At 37.9% G+C, this 22,765-nt stretch overlaps 1 protein-coding gene across 1 annotated transcript in view; it reads left to right on the forward strand.

The window, feature by feature from the left end:
• Positions 1-323: 323 nt before the first annotated feature.
• The window catches only part of LOC145988129 (cytochrome P450 4c3-like), a 69,924-nt gene continuing 47,482 nt past the window's right edge, over positions 324-22,765 (forward strand). Inside the window, exons 1-6 of the mRNA XM_083122960.1 lie at positions 324-327; positions 1,058-1,165; positions 3,596-3,781; positions 10,368-10,437; positions 11,655-11,781; positions 21,365-21,440. Coding sequence (XP_082979086.1) covers positions 324-327; positions 1,058-1,165; positions 3,596-3,781; positions 10,368-10,437; positions 11,655-11,781; positions 21,365-21,440 — 571 coding nt within the window. The remainder of the gene's footprint in view (positions 328-1,057; positions 1,166-3,595; positions 3,782-10,367; positions 10,438-11,654; positions 11,782-21,364; positions 21,441-22,765) is intronic.

Below are 22,765 nucleotides of genomic sequence, written 5' to 3' on the forward strand. Positions count from 1 at the left end.
CGCGATGTGGCGCCAAAACTTGCTACGTCCCGCGTAGCGGTGCACTTCACAAGTACACTTACCTTATAAGCTCAGCAGAGCATGCTGGATAATCCCAGGGATCGGGTTGAGATACTGCTTTCCTTCCCCTTGGATCCACAGGTGAAGTCCAATGACAACCCACGAGGTTGTGCTCCTGATGCAGGTATCCACAAGTACGAAATACACTTTCGAAATAAAGAAAAACCGCAATATGTTCAACTTTACGTTTATTATAGACACGCACGTATATCATGTAAGACTAAAAATGACAATTCAAATACTTTTGAACGGTACAGCACGAGATGCGTAAGCCTATATTTTCCGTAACGAGAAGCACCTCTTGCTCCTTCAAATCTCTCCGTGCGACTACTAACCGTTTTTCTGGAAGGCGAAAACACCTCCTCAGTTACACAGCGTTACCAGACACAATAACCTTTTAATACTAGGAAATGGATAAAAGCAAACAGTAATATATTAGAAATGTACAGTAATCTGGCACAGTGAATTTAGGTATGTGGTGGCAACAATGCAATGAAAAGCACGTGATCTTCTCACACCACAAGAGTTTAAATAAATCAACAATGGCTTTCAAAATATAAGAGAAACGAACGGCTTTTGCCAGAAACATGAAACAACAAATAGATATAAGGAATTTAAAGCAGAAATTATTAACTTAGGCTTCACTAACTTGATTAAAATGAAACTTACAACAATCTTTAGAATATTTAAAAGCAAATGAAACGATTAATGTTGAAACTATGTAAATTGCTTAAATTTTCCGCTATTCATACTTGTAGACATGTGTATAATTTTGATTATAAAGGCGGCCATATTAGAAAATATTTAAGAATATATATATGAATTATTAACTGTATAATACCAATTATAATAAGCATGAAATAATAATATATATAATAATAATAATATAAAACCACGAAGTAATGGCAAACTCGGGGTCATTACAATATTTAATGTTAAAGTCAATTTTAGACATTTTAATATAAGTACGTACTCATTACAAGAATTATTACACGAGTTTTGTTCTTATTACAGGAGGTATTAGGAAGTAAAACATCCATACAGAAGTCAGAATTGTATGTATTTTTGCATAATTGGCTGGGTACAGGATTACTGACAAGTACAGGTATATACAAAATATTAATCTTTAACCAAGATTCTATAATAAACTTCATATAAAATGATTTACACTATAGACTATAACTTTACACTAATCCAGTGGTTCCCAAAGTGAGGTACCGTAGCTGGCTTACACGGACGCCGCGAAATGTTCCAATATATTAACTGAAATTCAGTCAATGATATGAATATCCAAATATGTGCTTATTTAGTACTTTTTACATGTAAAATGTTTCAGAATTTGAAATATGTGTTTATTTTTTAACTTCAGGCAAGCAACCTAACCGCACTAACTGAGCGTTGCAAGTGTTAGATAGGCCTACATTCTGACTTGGTCGCTGCAGAATAATCTTGAGACACTAAGGGCGCCGTGAGACGAAAACGTTTGGGAACCTCTGAACTAATTTATCTATTCGTTTCTTAAAAACATTTTAATTCCAACTATCTCTGGGATATTATATTGGAAGATACTAATTTTTAGGTTAATAGTAGAGTAACTTCTTGGTTACTTTAATTCAAGATGTATTTAATTATCATTTTGAACACTAAATATGTTTCATCTACAATTGGAGTTCCATGATGTCATTTTGCTAGAACCTTCCTGCAACCTGATACTCTTGTTATAAACACAAGCTTAGATTTAGGTGTCTTTGAGGTGCTATAGCCCCAAGCCTCTATCTGAAAGGAGGTCTGTTCTTGGAGGGGGGGAAGCTCGGAAAGAGACAACAAAATAAAGATGCAAGATATTTTGAATGTGGCAAAATGTAAAAATTTAACAATCTGACATAGCTTAGTCTTGAAGTCATAACTGAAATTATACATGAGCTATTGCGATAACAGCCCCGGGCTTGTATAGTATAAAAAATCAGACTTCAATAAATTAATTGCACTTGTGATTATTATATTCTTATTTGAATTTTATAATGTCAATCATAAACAAGGTTTTCAGTGGAATTAAGCACGTATATCATACTAAAAGCATATTATAGCTTTTACTAAGCTGAACCCAATATGACCTTGCACTCAATATGGCCTATTTGCTGTTTCCAAGTAGTTACATGATTAATTCAACAGATGACGTTAGTATGTCATTTAGAGTATCCGAATGACGTGATTGAACCTGTTGGCTGTACCTATAATACAGTAACTTGAAAACAAAGAAGGGAAATAGCTGAATCTCGTATTTGTGTTCTACGTAATCTAAGTTATTACTTACTACATCTTCCAAGTGATAGGTGTTTATATCTCTAATCCATATTATGAGAGTTCACAATTTGTACCTTACAACAATGTACTTAGCTTAAACTTTAATTTAAAGTCCTGTTTATAACGAAGAAAAAATAACACTATGTAATGTAGACTCAATATGGCCTACATAGGAATATATCGTGAATAACAAGCGCAAGTATGACATTTGCTACTATTATGTTCAAGTAGAGTGTGTGGGGCTCACTAAGGATGATAAAGGACCTTTTATTTTCCCAGACTGTAATGTGTAATCCATGGTCTTCTGGTAACAAATTGGCACATGTCACTCCCTTGATTATTGGTTTGTAAACAATGTTATGAACTTGTGCAAATCTCATATGTCACTATGTAAATAAAAGGTTAAGTGTGTCAATATACTTATGTACCTATAAAAACAACATTGTGGTACTTTCTTTACAATTTCTGTTGAATGTTTTGATGTGAAAGAACAAAATATATGACTAGGCCATATTGGGTACATGTATCAAATATAGCCTAATCGTTACTTTTTAAAGAAAATCTTCACTACACCCACGTTATTATTTCGAACTGACTCCAATTTTCAGTAAACGTCCAGCTTTGTTCCCTCTATTGAATCTTGCGATTAGTTTCACCTTTCTGACTTTGTACACTACTAGAAACAATCGCAAACCTAGGCAGGCCATGTTGGGTTCATGTAAATTATATCTATTATCCGGCTGATAAAATATTGGAATGAACTATGAATCTCTACCACGAGGTTGTATATGTACAGGATAGAAAGTGTTGTCTTTTAGTGTTTGCAAATTTGAAATAAGTCTCTAACGAGCAAGATATTACCAACATTAGCGAGCGAGCTACAAAGCCAGGGTTCAGGTTTCGAATCCCGACCTGACATAGGTGTTCTTTGTGAGTGTCCCTTCATGAATTTCATCATATCATCACTCATCCTCATATCCGCGATTTAGTGGCAGAAATGCGAAGTAAAATAAACTAAATCAATCAATCCACTGATGTTCTCCACATACTACTGTAGAAACATTTTTCTGTGCTGTAAGACGACACCCCACCCTCAACCTCGAGAGCAAGAGAATAGCAAGCAGAGGAAGGGGATAAAGTAGCAGAAAGAGCAATCCCTCATCACCCTTGAAATACCTCCGTATTTTAAAAATGATTAAAATTGTAATCGTTTACTTCCTATATATTCCAGGCAAGAAATGGTATTCCCACAGAAAGATCTTGACTCCAACCTTCCACTTTAAGATTCTAGAGCAGTTTCTAGACGTCTTCAACAAGTCGTCCCAGATACTTGTAAGAAATCTAGCAAAGCTTGCTGATTCCACTGGATTCGATATTCACCCTCCTGTAGCATTATGTACCCTGGATATTATATTGGGTAAGTATTGTTGAATTTTTAATGTTAAGTAGAATTAACGTCTCACGGAGTTCTCTCTTTATCTACACAATTTAATTTACATACCTCCCCTTGGTGGAGGCACATAGTGGTTCGGATCCCACTTTAAAGTATATGTCCAGTCCCGATTAGCCGTACTGTGCATAAAGTGGACTTAAAACACCAGCACAACCAACCAACATACCTCCCCTCCTCCGTATATACATCTTTGCGTTACAATCCATTAACAACTGCTTCCGGTTGCCTTTTGCCCCAAAACAGAGAAATCCACTTAGCAGGACTTGCAGGACTTCACACTACGAGCGTACTATTTAGCATAGCGCTAACACGCCCCCGCAGTTTATCCTATACATAAGGGCTATCCACGAGAAAACAAAAACATATCGAACAGCACAATCGATTGTGGAACTGTAGCACAGCAACTTCCGGTTCACTGCCCCTGGACGGACCTTAAACCTAATTCAAGCACGTACTTGTGGTTTTTCTTCTCTTTTTGTATATCGGGTGAAATGGATCATATAAAGGCACTTGACGACGAGGAGAAGAAGACATATCTGGGCAAAGTAGAGGCCTTTCCATATCAATTGGATGAGCAACTACGAAGTAATACGGGACTATTACAGGATGAGATCCGTTTGCTGAGCTTCGTTGGATTTGGTGATCTCTGTAGCCTTCATATTAAAGAATATTTTCCTACACATCGTAAACGCTTAAAACATATAAATCTTTTGATGCATACTTTTATGTTTTAAAGTGAAAATGTGCGAGATGTACGGACACAAAAATTTCATACAGTTCATGTGTTCTTCAAGAACGTAACGTTTAACCTAAGTGACTATGACCAGGGTTGGCATGTTTAAAACAAAAGTGTTTTAAACAACTTGTTTTAAACGTTTAAAACACATGGCTTTGTTTTTTACAAATGTTTAAAACATTTAAAACAAAGTGTTTTAAACATGTTTTTATCAGACTTGTTTAAAACACATTTTGATACTTGATGTTTGATAGTTTATGTTTATTTGCTTGTTTAGTAACTATGCCTTTTCATTCAATGCATGTCATTCTGTTTATTGAGTATATAAATCTGTTCAGTGGCTGAAAATATATATTGAATTAACAAAGAAACATAAAGTGATGAATAGCCGTGGCTTACGTTTAAAATACCTTGCTATGTTTTTTTCTTTTTACGGATGTTTAAAATATTTTAAAAATTGAATGCTGCATGGATGAAACCGTTTTGTTACTCACTGCAAAATGTGCACATTGTTGTTAATGTTAATATTTAGTTGAGTGGCGTACGCAAGGGGGGTTACGGGGTTTAAACCCCCCCTTGAGCTTGTGAAATATTATGAAAAATGCTGTGGAAAATAATTAAATGGCCAATTTTTCAGTCAAAGATCTGGGACAATAATATTACTATTACTACTACTACTACTACTACTACTACTAATAATAATAATAATAATAATAATAATTTGAATTATTATTTCCGTGCAGCATGGAGAAAAGCACAGCATTCCAAACACACGCGTCTTTCAGAGTGATGCCTTGAAAATAAACACGAGTTTCTGAGGTTAGGTTAGGGTAACTATGATTTAAAAGAGAAAAAAGTTGTTTTGTATCTCAGTTGCAACAATGTTCAATACAGTTTCGAACGCAGGATATTTTTTTCGGGATGGCTGGAATAGTAAATGTGGATAGCACATGGCTTCGTTTTCGAGGGCAGGATGCATAATAAAATATTTCGTATTTTTGGAGCTTTTCAGTCTTTTAAAATTGTATTCAAAGACAAAAATGATCATCGGGATTCACTTTAAAACAGGTTTCGCATTTACACATTTTGATTTTTTAAAGTTCTTAACGGATTTTTATCTGAAAATTCTGATTTTCTCAAAATTTCGGTAGTGGCTGGAACACCATCGGCCATCCCTCTACGTACGCCAGTGTTCAACGAACATGTATTTTGTTTTGTGTGAACAATGAGAATTAACTAAATAAAGTTATTGGTTCCTTGTAAGAGGCTAATGTTTAGACAAAGGCTAGGCGGACAAGCATACAGTCACCAATTCGCCTTCCCATTATATTGTTTACCACAGCTAGTTTGAATGTCTCTCTTTAAAATGTCTCACCTTGTGACTAAACAATTGTTCAAACGACAATAAGCTTGAATTATCGGGGACATTTATGCAGGGGTGAAGCTGGAAAAATTCCAACCAATTTCGGGAATCGAATCCGAATCTCCCGCGTGATATCACATGTCAGACGCTCTACCGACCAGATCACCGCAGCTCCTTGGATGAGTTCCATACTTTGATTATTTCAATTTATTTTAATATTCTTGTATTTATGGATCTTCTTCACCCTTGAAATGTCTCACCTCGTTGACCAGACAATTATTTCGTAACAAAGAAACAAAAAAGTGCTCCCAGTATTTGCTAAAATTCGAATGACTAGAAAGTAATTTCGTTCTATTCTTTTCATAAATACTATATTTATGTAGATCTCTACTACTTAATAGTAGTAGTAGTAGTATTAGTAGTATTATTAGTATTAATTCAGCTAATCAATTAATTATAAGTATTATTAATTAATTGTGATTATTATTATTTAATTAAAGTATAATAAAACAATGGTAATGTGAATTTGGAAAGAAGTTTTAGAAATAACACCCCCCTTGATTAAATCCTGCGTACGCTACTGATTTAGTTGCATTCACGATAAAATGTCGTATGACGTATATACGAAGAAAACAGTAGCTACTACGTGCAGATGGAATAACTTTAAGTGACGTCATCTCCCACCTTCACCTCTCCTTCCAGAAGCGAAGGCTCATTCGCTAGAGCGGACGACAAGGTGACGTGCAAACCAATCGAAATCATTCTGAGAGGGGTGATGCAGGCGTGCAAACCCCCACACTGTTACATTAGTCTTGCGAAACAAACCGCAGCTATGAGTGAGTGATTACAGGCTATTTTGTTTCTTTGTTAGTGAGGGTCTTTTTTGCTGGTTTTGTCATTGTTGTACAATGAGCAGTGGCGTAAAGAAAGGTAAGCCCTTGCACAGCGATGCAAGAGAAATAGTTTTCAATATGTATATGAACTATGATTGCGATGAAAACAAAACCACAGCTGTTCACAGAACGTCCGTGGCGACAGGTGTCAGTGAAAGATCTGTGTCGAGAATTTTGAAGGAGAAAGACAAAAGTGTTGCGAGTGCGAGCGGGAAACCTTTTTCAACGCCAGGCAAAAAACGACCGAATGCCCAGCAACGTGCCACAAATCTGGATTATTTTGATGAAGCAGTAGTGCTCCGAACAATCCATGATTTATACACGAAAGGCATTGTTGTCACCGTACACAAACTGATGAAGGAACTGCAAGAAAATATTAATTTTGAGGGTCGCGTTGGTCGTTGCGTATGATCATAAGAAAATTAGGGTTCAGATTTAAAAAGCACAGCGTAAACAGAAGGAAGCTACTCCTTGAACGAAACAGTATCGTTACGTTGCGGCTATGATTTTTGCGTGAAGTTACAGAACTGCGCAGAGAGCAACCCCGCCGGTCTTTCATTTGCATGGATGAAAGTTTCGTGAACACACACCACACTGTCCCCAAAGTTTGGCTTGATTCCAAAGATTCGGGGGGGGGGGGGGGGGGGTAAAGTGCCAACAGGAAAGGGTCCCAGGTTTATTATTGTGCATACCAGTGGTGGAAGTGGATTTGTGGAGGGAGCGAAGTTAGTGTTCCTTTCAAAAACAACTTCTGGGGACTATCATGGGGAGATGAACACTAACAATTTTATGTTGTGGTTCGAAGAACAGCTTCTTCCCTATCTGCCCCCAAACTCTGTTATTGTGTGTGACAATGCTCCGTACCACAACAAGTTAGTGGAAAAAATCCCAACATCAAACAGCAGGAAGGATGAAATGAAGTCGTGGCTGTCATCTCACAATATTCCGCATGCAGAAGGTTTGCTGAAAGCCGAATTATATGAAATAATTAAAATAAACAAGGTCGCTTATAAGAGGTACGCCATGGACGAAATTTCAGCAAGCAACGGACACAAAGTGTTGAGAATTCCCCCATACCATGCAGATCTCAATCCCATTGAACTCATTTGGGCTAACGTGAAAAATTATGTCGCCACGAATAACATCACCTTCTCAAAAAATAGCGTTCAGGAACTTATAGAAGAGGGTTTCCGACAGGTGACAAGTGAGGACTGGAAGAAAGCAGTACAACACGCACAGAAATGGGAGGAATTTTACTGAGAGGGATGGACTTTTGGAAGAAAGAATCGAAAACTTAACTTTGTATGTCGGCGACGATTCAGATTCAGACAGTGATGACAGTCTATCTTGCACAAGTGAAAAAGGGGAGGATGATGGCGTGCTTCCCATTGCTGATTAAATGTACGACATTTTTGCACTTTCCTGTTTTGACTTGCCTTACGCAATAATATATAACATGTTCTTTCAGCATTGTTTAATTAATTAATGTTAATGTTACTATTATTATTTACTTATTTATTTATTATTATTATTATTACGACTATTTCATCTAGCAGTGCTAACATTGAATTGAAGATTGGTAGTTTGCACCGCGATCTTTACTGCTCCTACTTTTACTCATGCCATGATTCCTTTCATAGCAGTTGGCAACGCTGACTTAGCAGGGCGTGACGTTACTGCCAGGTTATTCCTTCCCGGCTGTAGCTAGCACGTGGACTCAGTGGGGTCTGGCAACCGTGAATTAGTTCAAGCTTCTCGAACATTACATGCGAGATTTGAGACCAACATAAATATGTATTTTAAAAAGTTACTGAAGCGTTTACTTTATAATAGGGACAGTGGTTCCGGGTTCGAATCCTGGCCTGGGCATGGATGTTTGAATTGAATTGTATTGAAAAGTATTTTTAATTGCTACAGAGTGAGATTCAGCCTTGGGTTGTCTATTCATCAATTTCATCATATCATCACTCATCCCTATCTTCGCAAATTAGCCAAAAGTGGCACAAAAAGTGAAGTAAAATAAAGCAAATCAAACCAAACCAATACTTTAAAATATGAAGAAAGTCCATCCTTGGATGATTAACAGATTCCTTATTAATCATTATTTTTAGAAAATTAGTCTTCTTGACATTATGTTTTAAACGTTTTATTTGATTAAAACATGTTTTCTCGCTTCTTGTTTAAAACACTATTTAAAACATTTAAAACATGTTTAAAAAAAAAAAACGGTATGTTTGGTTTCTTTAAAAAAACACAAATTTTGCCAACCAACCGAGCATATGTTGAAATGAAAAGTATTATCTTGGCTTATATCACTAAAGCAGAAAGAGAAAAATAGAGATTTGAATTATTTCACTTCTACCTTTAATGAAGTGGTTACTAGGGGGTGCGGGATGCAAAACATTTGGTCGGGACGGAATCAGAACGGGGTGTTTTTAAAATCCTGACGTTCGAAACGGGGAAAATAATGTTGTTTCGAGATTAAATTTGGATATTATAGGGGCGGAAAATACCCAAAATTACCCGACACTTAAATATAGACACAATTTCACCCTCTGGTGATGATTTATTTTGCATGTTTGGAATAAAATGTGCTAATTTCAATAAATATCGGACGCTTGTAGTGCAACAAAAACTATATAGGTAATAAACTACTTTTAAACTTATTATTTAAATTTTTCCGAAGTCTGAATCGAGGCTGAATTTTGTTCAGGTCCCAACTTTTTGGGATCCTGCGCATCCGTTGTGATTACTACGGAGTCTACTGGTGCTAATGGGCTTCCAATTTTCAGGCCTGACTGCTTGAATACAATAATTTTGGCGTCCTAGATCTTGAGGAAATAGATGAACAGAAATCTGTGAAAGATTATTTAGCCCTGATCCTAGTTTACATTCTACTGCTAAACACCCATTCGTGACACATGACACAATCTGAACTCCCTTTGGTGGTATGTTGTGAGCCTACGAACCGGAAGTTGCTGTGCTACAACTATGGCTTCCGCGCGAAGCCACTTCCTTCAGGTGGATAGCCCCTATACATACGGCGCTCACTCTCTGGGCATGTCTATGCATCCATCTGACTCGGTAAAAAAAAACCTGTCTCAATCCATCGGGCTTCTGAGATAGTATCTGAGAGAATAGGCAACTGTCTGAATATCTGAGTCTGAGAGCCCGTAACAAGTCGGAACCCGGTATTTATACCTCCGACAAACGGCTCGCCCCCAACCACCGGGGTGAGGTCCTATTGTTACTTTTAAAACAGAAAAGCCATTGAGTGAAAACAACCGTTGGCTTCCCCGTCTACTGGGCAAAAAACAACCTTGGCACGATCATTTGCAAACATTCAAACTTTTACACATATATTTCCATTTTCCAGCTGTGTGCGTTAAAACCACACAGCAATTCTTAGATATTTGGATCATAGAGCGTAGTTCTCTTTTTCAACAATACTAATTACATTTACCTGTCTTTCGTAGAATTAGAATTAGAAAAATACTGAAATCGAGAAAATAATTTGGACTTATCGTGTATTGAAGAAATTTTTATTTTATTTTTCAGAAACAGCAATGGGAGTCAGCCTTGACCTTCAAAACAACGATGACTCTGAGTATGTCCAAGCCACAAAGAAGTAAGCAGGATTCTTATTTATACCAGAAAATGACCACAAAGATGTCTCTCACTTCTGTTTCGCTATGTGCAGCAGCGTTACTTGGCCTAATTTTATAGCAGTCAGAATATACCTCAGGTACAAGGAGGATAAAAAATGCCATTAACTTGTACATAAAATTTGGAGCGGGGAGTGCCTCCATTTGGCCCCAAAGTTTTTCCCATGACTGTGTGACTTGAACACTGGTGGCGCAAAATGGACACCGCTCAGTCAACTACTAAAAGGGTGAGAAATGACTTGTCGGAAATTTTGGAGCAGTCAGGAATTTTCTATGAGGGTAAGGGATTCAACCGAAGTAAAATATGACAAGAAAGAAAAAAAGCTGGAGAGGTTCTGTAGCAACAACTTTGGTACGGTATGAATTGAAAGTCCTACAGAAGGGTGAAACGATTTATAAATATTGTTGTGCCGTTTCAAACAGTGATTCCTCTCATTTGAAAGTGATAAACGGTGTGAAATTTTCCATTATAAATTTGAGGGAAAAAATTAATTTTCTGTATAAATGATGACCCAACGGGGGAGGGGTTCTGACCCTCATAACCCCCCTTTCCCTGTGCACCCATGCTCAGAAGGGACCCAAGTGCCAGTCAAACTATCTTGCACGCAGTGCGCCCTGGGAAACTGGATTCTTAAAGGCTATCGAGGCTCTGGCGTCTGTGTGGGTTTTTAGTTCTGTGTTCTATCCATTTGTATTGATGATTTTTCCTTCATCACTTCCAGCCAATCACCACAAATGTCCATCGTTGGGATTGGCCAGAATGACAAAATCGGGAGTAAAATAAGTCAAATCAATAAAAATTCAATTTTCCGAAGTTTTTGTTGTAAGTGTACTACTATAAAAATCTGGAGGGGAATACAAGGGGGACTGAGATCAGTTTGGGTGGAACATCAGTCCCCCTAGCGCCCCTGTAGCACCGTCCCTGATCGGAACTGGACATACAGTTTAAAGTAGGATCCGAACTAGTATGTGCCTCCACCGGGTATCGAACCCGCGAGCCATTGATTACAAGGCAACGACATTAGAACTACATCATCAGGGGGCTACATTTGCTGAAGAAGGAATTATTCATGCAATATCTCTCTTAAATTCTCTATTCATGTTTTCGGTTCTAAGTGTAAAACTATAGGGAAATGATGCGTCTGACATAATCTTCACTTGATTTGTTCTTATATTGCAGGATTGCCGATATCATACACAAGAGACAGTTCAAACTGTGGCTCCGACCAGATTTTCTTTTCAAGCTGAGCAAATACAAAAGGGAGGAAGAAAACTGCTTGAATATATTGCACGGGCTCAGCAACAGGGTAAGTCAGCCGCTTTAGTAATTCTTCGCAAATATTTACTTGTAATTTGTTACTTACTTTACATGATTTTAGAGCAGCTCAGTGCTGGATGTTCAAATTCCTGTTTAGCTGGGAGCGATTATACCAGATAACCAATTTTTACAACTTTATCGTGCAGTGCCGGTCCCCGTGGCGGAGTGGTTAGCACATCGCGCTACGACACCAGGGGTCCGGGGTTCGAATCCTGGCCTGGGCATGGTTGTTTGTGAGTGTTCATTCATCAATTTCATCATGCCATCCTAGATACATACCTTGTACAGGAAAATGTTAAGGAATTATATAACTGACATGATTTTGCATAAGTTTTAAGTTACATATTTTCCAGGATATTGCATATTCTACAGTGTTGCTAATTTACTTTACATAAAACAACGTATTTCGGTAATTTTCCCTATCTTGATCCATTTTTCTATATTTTCTATCTCTGAAACATGATAAAGAAAATTTGTAGTTCATGTAATGTCATATTTTCTGATCAATGAGATGCATAGTGCTTACGGTCACCACAAGCCGAAAGACAGACTGATATTTTTTTTACCTTCAGTGAAGACCAAAATAAAGTGTATAAGTAGAGTAGTTTTATGCTGTTCTGCATAACACTTGGTACGAGACCTATTATTTTTATTAATTTAAGCACAATAGAAAACCTATTTTGACGATGTTTTTGTCGATTTTATACTATTGCAAATCTGTGTTTTTTCATCTCACACTTCGTACGAGTGGTACGAGGCCTATTGTTTTTATTAATTTAAGCACAATGGAAAACCTATTTTGATTATGTTTTTGTTGATTTTATACTATTGTAAATCTGTGTTTTTTCATCTCGTACTTCGTACGAATGTCATAATTTCTTACGAGTTAGAGTACACCTACACCCACGCACGCCTACACCCATGCACACCTACACCCACGCACACCTACACCTATTTACTTCCGGTCTACTTCCGGTCCACTTCCTGTTTACTTTCGGTCTACTTCCGGTCTACTTCCGTTCTACTCCCGGTCCACTTGACAGACACTTGTGAGTTTTTCCAGGTTTTTTTTAAGTATACACCCACGGACACCCATGCCCACCCACACAAATTTAAGTTTTGATGTGATCAGATGTTACTTGTTGTCTCTGGAAATTCTGTATAAATAACATAGCTGAAAATTTTGTCGTAATATCTACAATTATTTTATTTTGAAGAGGGTTCAAATCGTTTTTCACACAGATTGAATTTGTATGAATTTGTATTTGTATTGAATTTTGTATCTTTTTCGGAGAAAATTTGTATATAAATACCAGAGCTGAAAAAAATTATTATAATTATAACTATTGTCTTTTTAAGTTACATTCTATCAATTATCGTAAGTTTAAAATTGTCTTATTGAATCTTGACTTGATTGTGCGTCTTATTGTTATTTACTTAAAGCATATTTAAAAAAATGTCATCTACCAAGTTCATCGAATGTGTCATTTGTGGAAAATTCATCTCCAAAACTAATATTAGCAAGCATAGGGCAAGATGTAGCGAAACAGGTTCGAAAATAAATCGTTCGTTACCTACTAGGCCTTGTACTCAATGTGAAAAAATAATTAGCATTGCACATTTAAATAAACACATGAAAATTTGCAAAGCATGAACCGGACATGGAACATTGAAAAGAAAAATTGATCATCCTGAAACTGAAACTTCTACTTCTAAACAAATTAAGATGTCTAATGACGAAAAGCCGATTAGATCTGCATTCAACGACCAACTCTTGGATTTCTGTTTTACTTCGAATCCACGCTGTGATATTTCTTGAGTGAAATTAAAACATCTGTTATAAATATTCTGAAAAATAAACTAGAAAACAACTGAATAAAAGTATATGTTGATCTAATTTGTGAATATGAGAAACCCAAGGGTACAAGAAATGTTTTCTTTCACAAAACGAAAAACCAATTTCTTTATTTGGCAGACATTGATAATTTGAACGTTTTTTATTCTAATATTTCTAGTGAATTGATTAGGAAACACGATGAGTTCGAGGTTAAGGGATCAGGTTGGTCTCTATGTGGAAGTCCTCACAGGTTAATCGCTTATGTAAACAAATTTACACCTTTTTCTGCTTCGAGCTATGTTCCACTTCCGGTAGAAATTCAGCATAAGAGAGCTGTGCTGAACATTTATAACACCGACAATAAGTGTTTCATGTGGTGCATTTTAGCAGCGCTTCACCCAGTTCATCGTTCAAATAATCCATGTCAGGTTAGTCATTACACACAATATATCGATGAGATTGAATATGCTATGACAGGCATCGAATACCCTGTTGCTATTTCCGACATAACAAAATTTGAAAACAGGGTACGAAATAGAGAAGGAAAACGATTAGCTATAAATATATATTCGTATAGTTCAGTTAAGTATTTTGTGCATCCTGTTAAGGATAACTAATATTGTTGATGACGAAGCCATGGAAATCAATCTGCTTGTCATTGCTGACGATAACAAGTCGTATCAATCCCTAAGATTATACGTTTATTTTATTAAGTCGCTCTGAACGCTTCACGTTGACCAGGGCATTCACTTGTTTTTCTCAGTTGTCTCAAGCCTCTGAGGCATGTTTATAATGCACAGTGTTGCGCTATGCAAACCTCCTGAGCATTCAGAAAAACAGGTAGTTCCTTCTGTTTATAGAGTCAGCGGTTTGCACGGCGGCAATTAATAACACGATTCGATTCGGCATAGAGGAAGAGCTCGATGGCTTAGTCATATAGAGGTGAGACAAGCTGAGAGGGGACTGACTTTTGGGATTGAGTTGAGAGAGAAGAGGTGGTCAGCAAGGCAGTAGGTCAGAAGTGGAACGACGCTTTGGTCGACGAATTGGAGAAGCTAACAGAGGACTTCGCTTATTCTATTCAGCTTAATACTTCAGATAGACAGGTAATTATCCTAACACCCAGCCATGATTCAGGTTCAACGGTTCACAAAACCCAACGAGTGACCATTGACTTTTCTGTAGTTTAGTTCCTTAGTGTGATTTTGTACCTTTCGCATTGCCAAGCGTTAACTCGTCATGCCAATGACGAGTGGTCTCATCAGAGGATGAATGATGAGTAATTTACATCACCCATTGATTAATTGGTTAACATTCTAGGTACTTGTTAGATCCTACGAACTTTAAGGTTCGTTACGTGGTGGATTTGCTGGGGCTTCTCATGCATTTTTTCGGAAATGCGATGAGAAAATAGTTCGTTACGTGGTGGAGATACGTGGGCCTTTTCATTTCTTACAGGAATTATCTGGAATCTCCTGTCGCCTTCTATTACCAAATATATCCATGTTTTTTCTTTAGGTATTTTATATATTAATAAGAGGATAGATTATTCTTATTTCGATAAACAGAGGAATCAATTTATCACACTCTCCAATTATCAAAGCATACAAAAATTCACCAGCTTCCACATCATAAGACGTATCAGGAAGTAACGTACTATGTTTAATTCTATACATATTTCGACCTATGTGCAAAACTGCCGCATTTGGTGGTGAAACGTTTATTTGAATTTTCCCACTAACAGGTAAGTTATATGATGATAAGTTATTATTAAATACAAATAAGTGCTTTCCAGTATCCTCGTCAACATGAGACTAAATACTATTCAAGTGAACAAGAATTAACCCTTTCAATTGATGATAAATTTCTCTAAATACATCCATGTTCACTGGAATTCTGTCTACAGGCTGATTATGTTTTTGCTTTCTAAACCCAAAAATATTCATGACGTTTTATTTTATATTAGCTATTTTTTGTTATATATAAAATATATATTTGTACTAAGTATAAAAAATATCACCCTGTGCTTAGCACATGAAAAAAATTATGAGCAGCACTGCAACAACGCGTCCGCACTTTTCAAACACTCTCACGATGCTGACTGACCTGTTGTGTTTTTTTTTTTTTTTTTTTTTTTGTTTTTTTTTTTACCTAAGTCGGTCAGGGCATCAGCAGTAATAAGGCCTGCATCTTGTTTTAGGATTCATTTACAGGTGTAGAACTTCATTTTTATTTACAATTTTATAGGTTACAATCGACATTTACAACCCTTTGCATCTGTCGCTAAAGGGGACAGTGCTTTTGTTCCCAAAAAACCCAATATATACATAAATTTACAACACAAAACATTACAACATAAAGTGGTAACTTAATTACCACATTGGTTCTAAGAAGCCAACAGAATGTCTATTATGGACGTGGAAGCGCTATTCTATGATATTTGGTTTTAATTGTACCTATATTTTTAATAAGGGGATTGGTATGGGTGGCCAATTTTTCCCATGTCTTGGTCCTATGGTGTTCCAATACCTCACGGATAAATGGAATTCCCAGATCCTCATGTAGTTGCACAATTGATGTTAATCTCGGATAACATCCAATAGCTCGAAGCACACGGTTTTGGAGTCGTTGGAGTTTAACCAGGTGAGTATTGGCCGCCTGCAGCCATACTGCACCTGCATATGTAAGAATAGGTCTGACCATCATTAGGTACAGATGTAATCGAGAGTTCATAGCTAACACCGGTGAGCGAAGCAGTGGTGTGAGGTATCCAATTCTCTTCCGTGCTCTAGTGCACACGGTATCGATATGAGGGCCAAAAGTAAGAAGGGAGTCTATGAATACCCCTAGATATCGTATAGTTTTTGCAGCTGGTATGTCCGTGCCGAATAGTTTTAGACGTACTTGGGATCCACCATAGCCCAGTACCATAGTGTTGCACTTTGATGGGTTTAATTTGATTTTCCACTTACTGGCCCATTCTTCCAACAATGGCAAGTACTTTTTCAGTCTATTTACACAGGTAGATACTTTCTTCCCATGTACAAAAAAGGCCGTGTCATCCGCATATGTGGCTATTATACCATCTTTCATATCCGGTAGATCTGCAGTATAAAGTGCATACAGCAGAGGTGATAATGCCGAACCTTGCGGAACTCCTGCACCAATAGTATAGGCATCGGATTTGGTTCCCTGGACTGTCACCTGGAATTTTCTATCTGTTAAATACATGAGAAGGAGCTTTTTATAACAGATCGGTATTGGTAGGTTGTCCAACTTGTAGAGGAGCCCTTGGTGCCAAACGCGATCAAAGGCTTTTTGCACGTCTATAAAAAGTCCCAATACTCTATGTCTTCGATTTATGTGCGAGGCAGCATAATCAATTACCCGCAACAATTGCTGGGTAGTCCCATGGCCCATGCGAAAGCCAAACTGATGGTCTGGGAGAAGATGATTGTCATCTACGATTTTAGTCAATCTATTGCGCAGTACGTGTTCTAAAAGTTTGCTGACATGCGATAGCAGACTAATGGGCCTATAATTTTCAACCTCTTTGGGACTTTTACCAGGTTTTGGTATTGCAACCACTTTGGCCAGCTTCCATATAGGAGGAAAATAACTGAGTTTTAGTATTGCCGTAAATAATTTTGCCAGGAACACAAAACCTTTTCGTGTCAGTTTCTGTAAGGCTGACGTGGGAATTCCATCTAAACCGGGAGCGGAAGTAGTTTTTAGAGTTTTAACTATGTTACTTATTTCTCGAGGTGAAATATGTGGAGCATCTAATTGAGGTGGAAGCTGTTGTAGTTGTTGATATCTTTGTGACACTACGTGCTCCGTTGTTAAGTCTATTAGGTCATCATTTAATTGAAAGTTTTTAGTGAAGTGTCTTGCCAAAAGTTCCGCTTTTTCCCGTGGATCAAATACTGTACGGTTATTTCCAGTAAGTGCAGAGAGAGTGCCTGTGCCTCTGACGTTCAATGGTCTTGCCAATTGCCAAAAGGATGGGTCCTGTTCAGTAAGGTTTTGTAGTCTTGCATCCCATTGAGCTATTCTGTCCCGTTCCAAATAGTTATGTAATTGATTGGCAATGAACTTCCATTCATATCTATGGTGCAGTGATCTCGTTCGTTTCCATCTTCTGCGCGCCCAGCGAGTTAGGTGCAGGAGAATTGTAAGAATAGGAGAAGAATTAATCCTGCCCCTGTCTGGCGTCTGAACAGTAGTAGCTTGTCTGTATGCTTGTGCTACTTCGGTGGTAAAATGTAGCACAGCTTTATCAATGTCACCTGGGGTTGTCATGTTTAGATGGAGATCCAGTTTTTGATGGATACGACGCTGGAATTGATCCCACTGTGTAATATATGCATTTGGTAGTTGGAAGCGATAGCAATAGACCCCTTGTGCTAAAGCTGTGAAGACAGGTAGGTGGTCCGAAATTAGCGAGTCTTCAACGTAGGGCGCAATACTCGTCCCCACTCCCTTACATAAGAGGACATCTAAGACATCAGGAAGTCCTCGACCCGTTGGATAAAAGGTTGGGTCCTTCGGGGCCGATATCACAAATGCAGTTGTTGGAAGTGTTCGGTAAAGTAAATTACCCGCCGTGTTGGACACCCTAGAATTCCACGTGGGATGCTTGGCGTTTAGATCTCCTGCCACCACTACATGGGGTCCTAATGAATGTAGTGTATAGATATCTTGTTCTTGCAAAGCAGAGCCGGGAGATCTGTATGCTGCTACTATAATAAGGTCTTTATCTGCTGCATGCAGCCGAATGCCAATTGCTTCGATTGAATACAAGTGAGGAAGTGCAATTTGTGCGGCATTCATGCCTTTGCGTACAAGGATTATTAGGCCTCCCTTTTGTCGGCCTATTCTATCTTCACGGATAATGCGGTACTTCGATACGTTCCATTGAATGTTTGGTTTTAGGTGTGTTTCGTTAATGAGAGCTATATCTATCCGTTTATCTGTTAGCAGCTGGTACAGTTCAGGTGTTTGCTGTTTTATGCCATTTGCATTATAAATTAGCATATTCAGTTGTCGCAATAAATTGCGTTGCCTAGAAGCAGCCATCTGATTGCATTTCAAGCAAAATTTGTATGATGGTGCTAATTACTGCCATACCAGTCGTCGCCTGTGAGATCTGTTGAAGTCCTCTTGATAAGTGGCGCCAAATTTTGGAAAAATTCCAATGTTTAGCCAGGTCTATGAGTGCGATGAAACCCTCTCCGGTAGATGTTGGTGAAGGGACGTAAGATCTTCTTCGTTGCCGTCTCTGCGGATCCGCATATTGCGCATAAGATATTGGTTGAGAAGCGGCCGTAGGTCGAATTGGAGCCTGCCTTGCTGTCGATGGTTCTTCTTGCGATCCGCTGGATGGTCCCGCCGATGATGCTGGAGTGACGGTGGGTCTGGTATCTGGCAATGATGCTGTTCCAGGAAGAAGTTGACGTGATCGAGCGACAGAAGCTGAATAATTTTGGCTCGATGTAAAAGTGCTACAGCCTCGGTAATTTGCGGGGTGGGCACCCCCGCAGTTGACACAAGTCGGTGGTTGGTCGTCTGTCAAGGGACATTCTGCTGCCAAATGTGCTCTCGCACATTTCACACAACGAGGCGTTGTTTTGCAACAGCGCTGGGTATGTCCCAGCCTCTGACATCGGAAACATTGTAATATCATTGATGGCTGGTAAGGGTCCACTTGTACGCTGTATCGTCCAATTGCTTCTAGTTGATAAATGTTAGCGACTTCTGACGATTTCAATAACGTCACTAAGAAGAGCGGAATCTTCTTTCTTCCCAGAGATGACGAGGCTCGTTGAGTCATCTGTTGGACGGATAATGCTTCGAAACCTTCAGCGTGCAATGCCTCACATATCTCCTTGGGATCCAGGTCAATTGGGAGAAGACGAAGAACGACTTTAACTTTGTCGTTCGTCCTCTCCGGTGCAATTGCATGATTTACTTGCTTGAATTCCAAGAGAGCACGTAAGCGGTCAAATTCTGGTTTGGAGTAGAGATGAAATCTGATACTATCTCGAGTAATCCGAATTTTTGGATTGATTTTCAACTGCTGCGAGATAGTACTAACAAAGTTATGTGGCGAAGGTTGATCATAAACGTATATTTATGGACTGACCTGTAATGCTTTCGCATTTAAATAACCTAAGCGCGGACCGCGTTGAAAACATCACAAACAGTGAGCCAATCAGAAAACAACACGGCATCGCATTACGTCATAATCCAACCAATCAGAAAACACCACGTCATCGCATTACGTCATAATACAGCCAAGTAGACCGGAAGTAGACCGAAAGTAAATTTGTGTGGGTGGGCGTGGGTGGGTGTGGGTGTATACTTAAAAAAAAAACTGAAAAAAAACTCACATGTGTCTGTCAAGTAGACCGGAAGTAGACCGGAAGTAGACCAGAAGTAAACCGGAAGTAGACCGGAAGTAGACCGGAAGTAAATAGGTGTAGGTGTGCGTGGGTGTAGGTGTGCATGGGTGTAGGCGTGCGTGGGTGTAGGTGTACTTTAACTCGTAAGAAATTATGACATTCGTACGAAGTACGAGATGAAAAACACAAATTTACAAAAGTATAAAATCAACAAAAACATCATCAATATATGTTTTCCATTGTGCTTAAATTAATAAAAACAATAGGCCTCGTGTCACTCGTACGAAGTGTGAGATGAAAAAACACAGATTTGCAATAGTATAAAATCGACAAAAACATCGTCAAAATAGGTTTTCTATTGTGCTTAAATTAATAAAAATAATAGGCCTCGTACCAAGTGTTATGCAGAACCCCCTAATCTACTCTACTAGTATATATACGGGAACTCTTTATTTATCAAAAGATGATGGAGTTTCTCTCCCCCCCTTTCTGTTTGCATATTTTCATTTCGCTTTTAAGATCTTGCGAAGCATCTAGAAACTTGGCATCAGTGGATAAGAGTACGTAACGAGTTACACAATACGTTCCCTTGTACAAAAAGTACAAAAGTAACTATGTCTTTTTATTCGATTGTTCTTTCTGTAGATGCTTTTTTTACAATTTGTTTCGAAAGTTACAAAGAGCTCTCTTACATATTTACATATTATATAATAATTTGCGACGTGAAAAGTAATTAATAGTTGACAAAACCAGTTACTTAAATATCTGTGCTTTTTTGAGTTTATAAATTTTATACAAATTTTAATTTGAGCAACTTATGTTCTTAAAATTATGTTGAATATGTTCAAATAAAGTAAATATCTAGGAGAATTCTTGAAATTGCTTGGATACTCAATTACAATTAATATTACATATTTTGCTACATATTCTTTTGATAATACACATTTTGCTACATATCCTTTTGATAATACACATTTATGTACATATTTTGTACTTTGATATTACAAAAAAATCCGGAGTCTAATCATCACTCATCCCCATCTTCGCAAATTAGCCAAAAGTGGCACAAAAAGCAAAGTACAAAAAATAAAGAGAAATCAATCAATCAGCACCGATTTTACATCAAGTGGTTAAATGGCTGTTGTGTGGTGAGAATGTTGCGAATGCTTAGGTGTTTGGAGTGGTTTTCATTTTTCACACGCATTTGGACCCTTGGGAATGTGCGGTGAAATAAAGGAAACCTAACCTACTCAAAACCTTCTATCACAATTAACTGCATGAAAAAAAAAATATCTTAATGCCTCTCTTCATAGAGTTTATTGATATTACAGATAATCCAAGAGAGAAAAGTCGAGTGGAGAATGAAGAAAGAAGACGAGAAGAGACAAAATGGGGTTAAAGAAATTGGTAAGTTTAAATGAATGGAAATATTATACCAGCATCTGAACATGTAACAATAATATCTACGTGCGTTGAGTCTGATTCTGGTGTAAATAGAAATGATTTAAATGCAAAATGAAATGAGAATCTTTTCAACAGTATTACCAATGCCAACAGAAGTGGAAACTGGTGTCAGGTAGGCCTGCAGGGTACAAGCAGTAACGAAGTTCACAATAGGGAATAGATATCTGTATCTTGATAATCTCCGTCGTAACATAGTACATACTACTTTATTTCCTTTTAACACATTTCTTTTCTCTTCAGCACGTCTTATATCACTCAAAAGCCAGGTTTTCACATTTGTTTCAGATTTGAATTTTGAGAGACGAGGGTGTGAATAGCTGATTGAGACATTATTTGCTTACCCTTTCGATAGACTAGTGTAAAGGAGCACCCAGTCACCAGGGCCGGATTAAAGTGGGTGCTATTGATGCTGCAACATTAGGCCCATTCCTGAAATAGACCCAGATGAAAACAGACGAGAACTTTCCGAAAGCTGAAGAGTTTTCTTTTGCTATAATAACCTGAAAATAAATCTTAGAATGAAATTTGGAGCCCCATTTCGGACGCCTAGACACAGGTAGTAAAATTTTCACCTTGAAAGTTAGTTGTATAAAAAAATCGACGGTATGCAGCATCAGGCCCAATTTCGTCTGAATCCGGCGCTGCCAGTCACCATGATTGCTCCAAAATTACGTTTGGCACACATTCCACAAATTAGAGACCACTTAGTGGCAAGAACTGTACTGGATGAAACCTTCTAAAAAAAGAAGGTGGGTGAACCAAAGGTGGACCTAGTTAAGCATGTAGGCCAATTAACAAATCTCTAATGAGAGAAAATTTTCTGAAATTAAAATAAACAACTCCTATAACCAACTAACAAAAGAAAAACTCAATATGCTGACCTAACTAACTAACTCTCTAGCCTTCTTAAACCCGAAGGTTCATGGCTGCAGCAACACAGGCCTTCCTACTGTCCCTATCTTGAGCAAGATCTATATATTCTTTTCCATCGTTACCGATTTCCTTTAGGTCCATCTCGACGTTGTCCCTCCATCTTCGTCTTGGCCTTCCTACAGGTCTCTTACCATCTGGTTTCCCAACAAGAATCCTGTAAACTCCTCTTTCCTCTCCCATTCGTGCCACATGGCCTGCCCACCTAAGTCTTCTTGATTTAATTATTCTAATAATATCTGGACATGAATACAAATTATGTAGTTCTAAATTATGTAACCTTCTCCACTCACCTGTCTCCTCATCCCTTTTAGGTCCAAATATTCTCCTAAGGATCT

The sequence above is a fragment of the Lepisma saccharinum genome, chromosome 5, assembly GCF_977018435.1.
Source record: "Lepisma saccharinum chromosome 5, izLepSacc3.1, whole genome shotgun sequence".
NCBI classification, from domain to species: Eukaryota; Metazoa; Arthropoda; class Insecta; order Zygentoma; family Lepismatidae; genus Lepisma; species Lepisma saccharinum.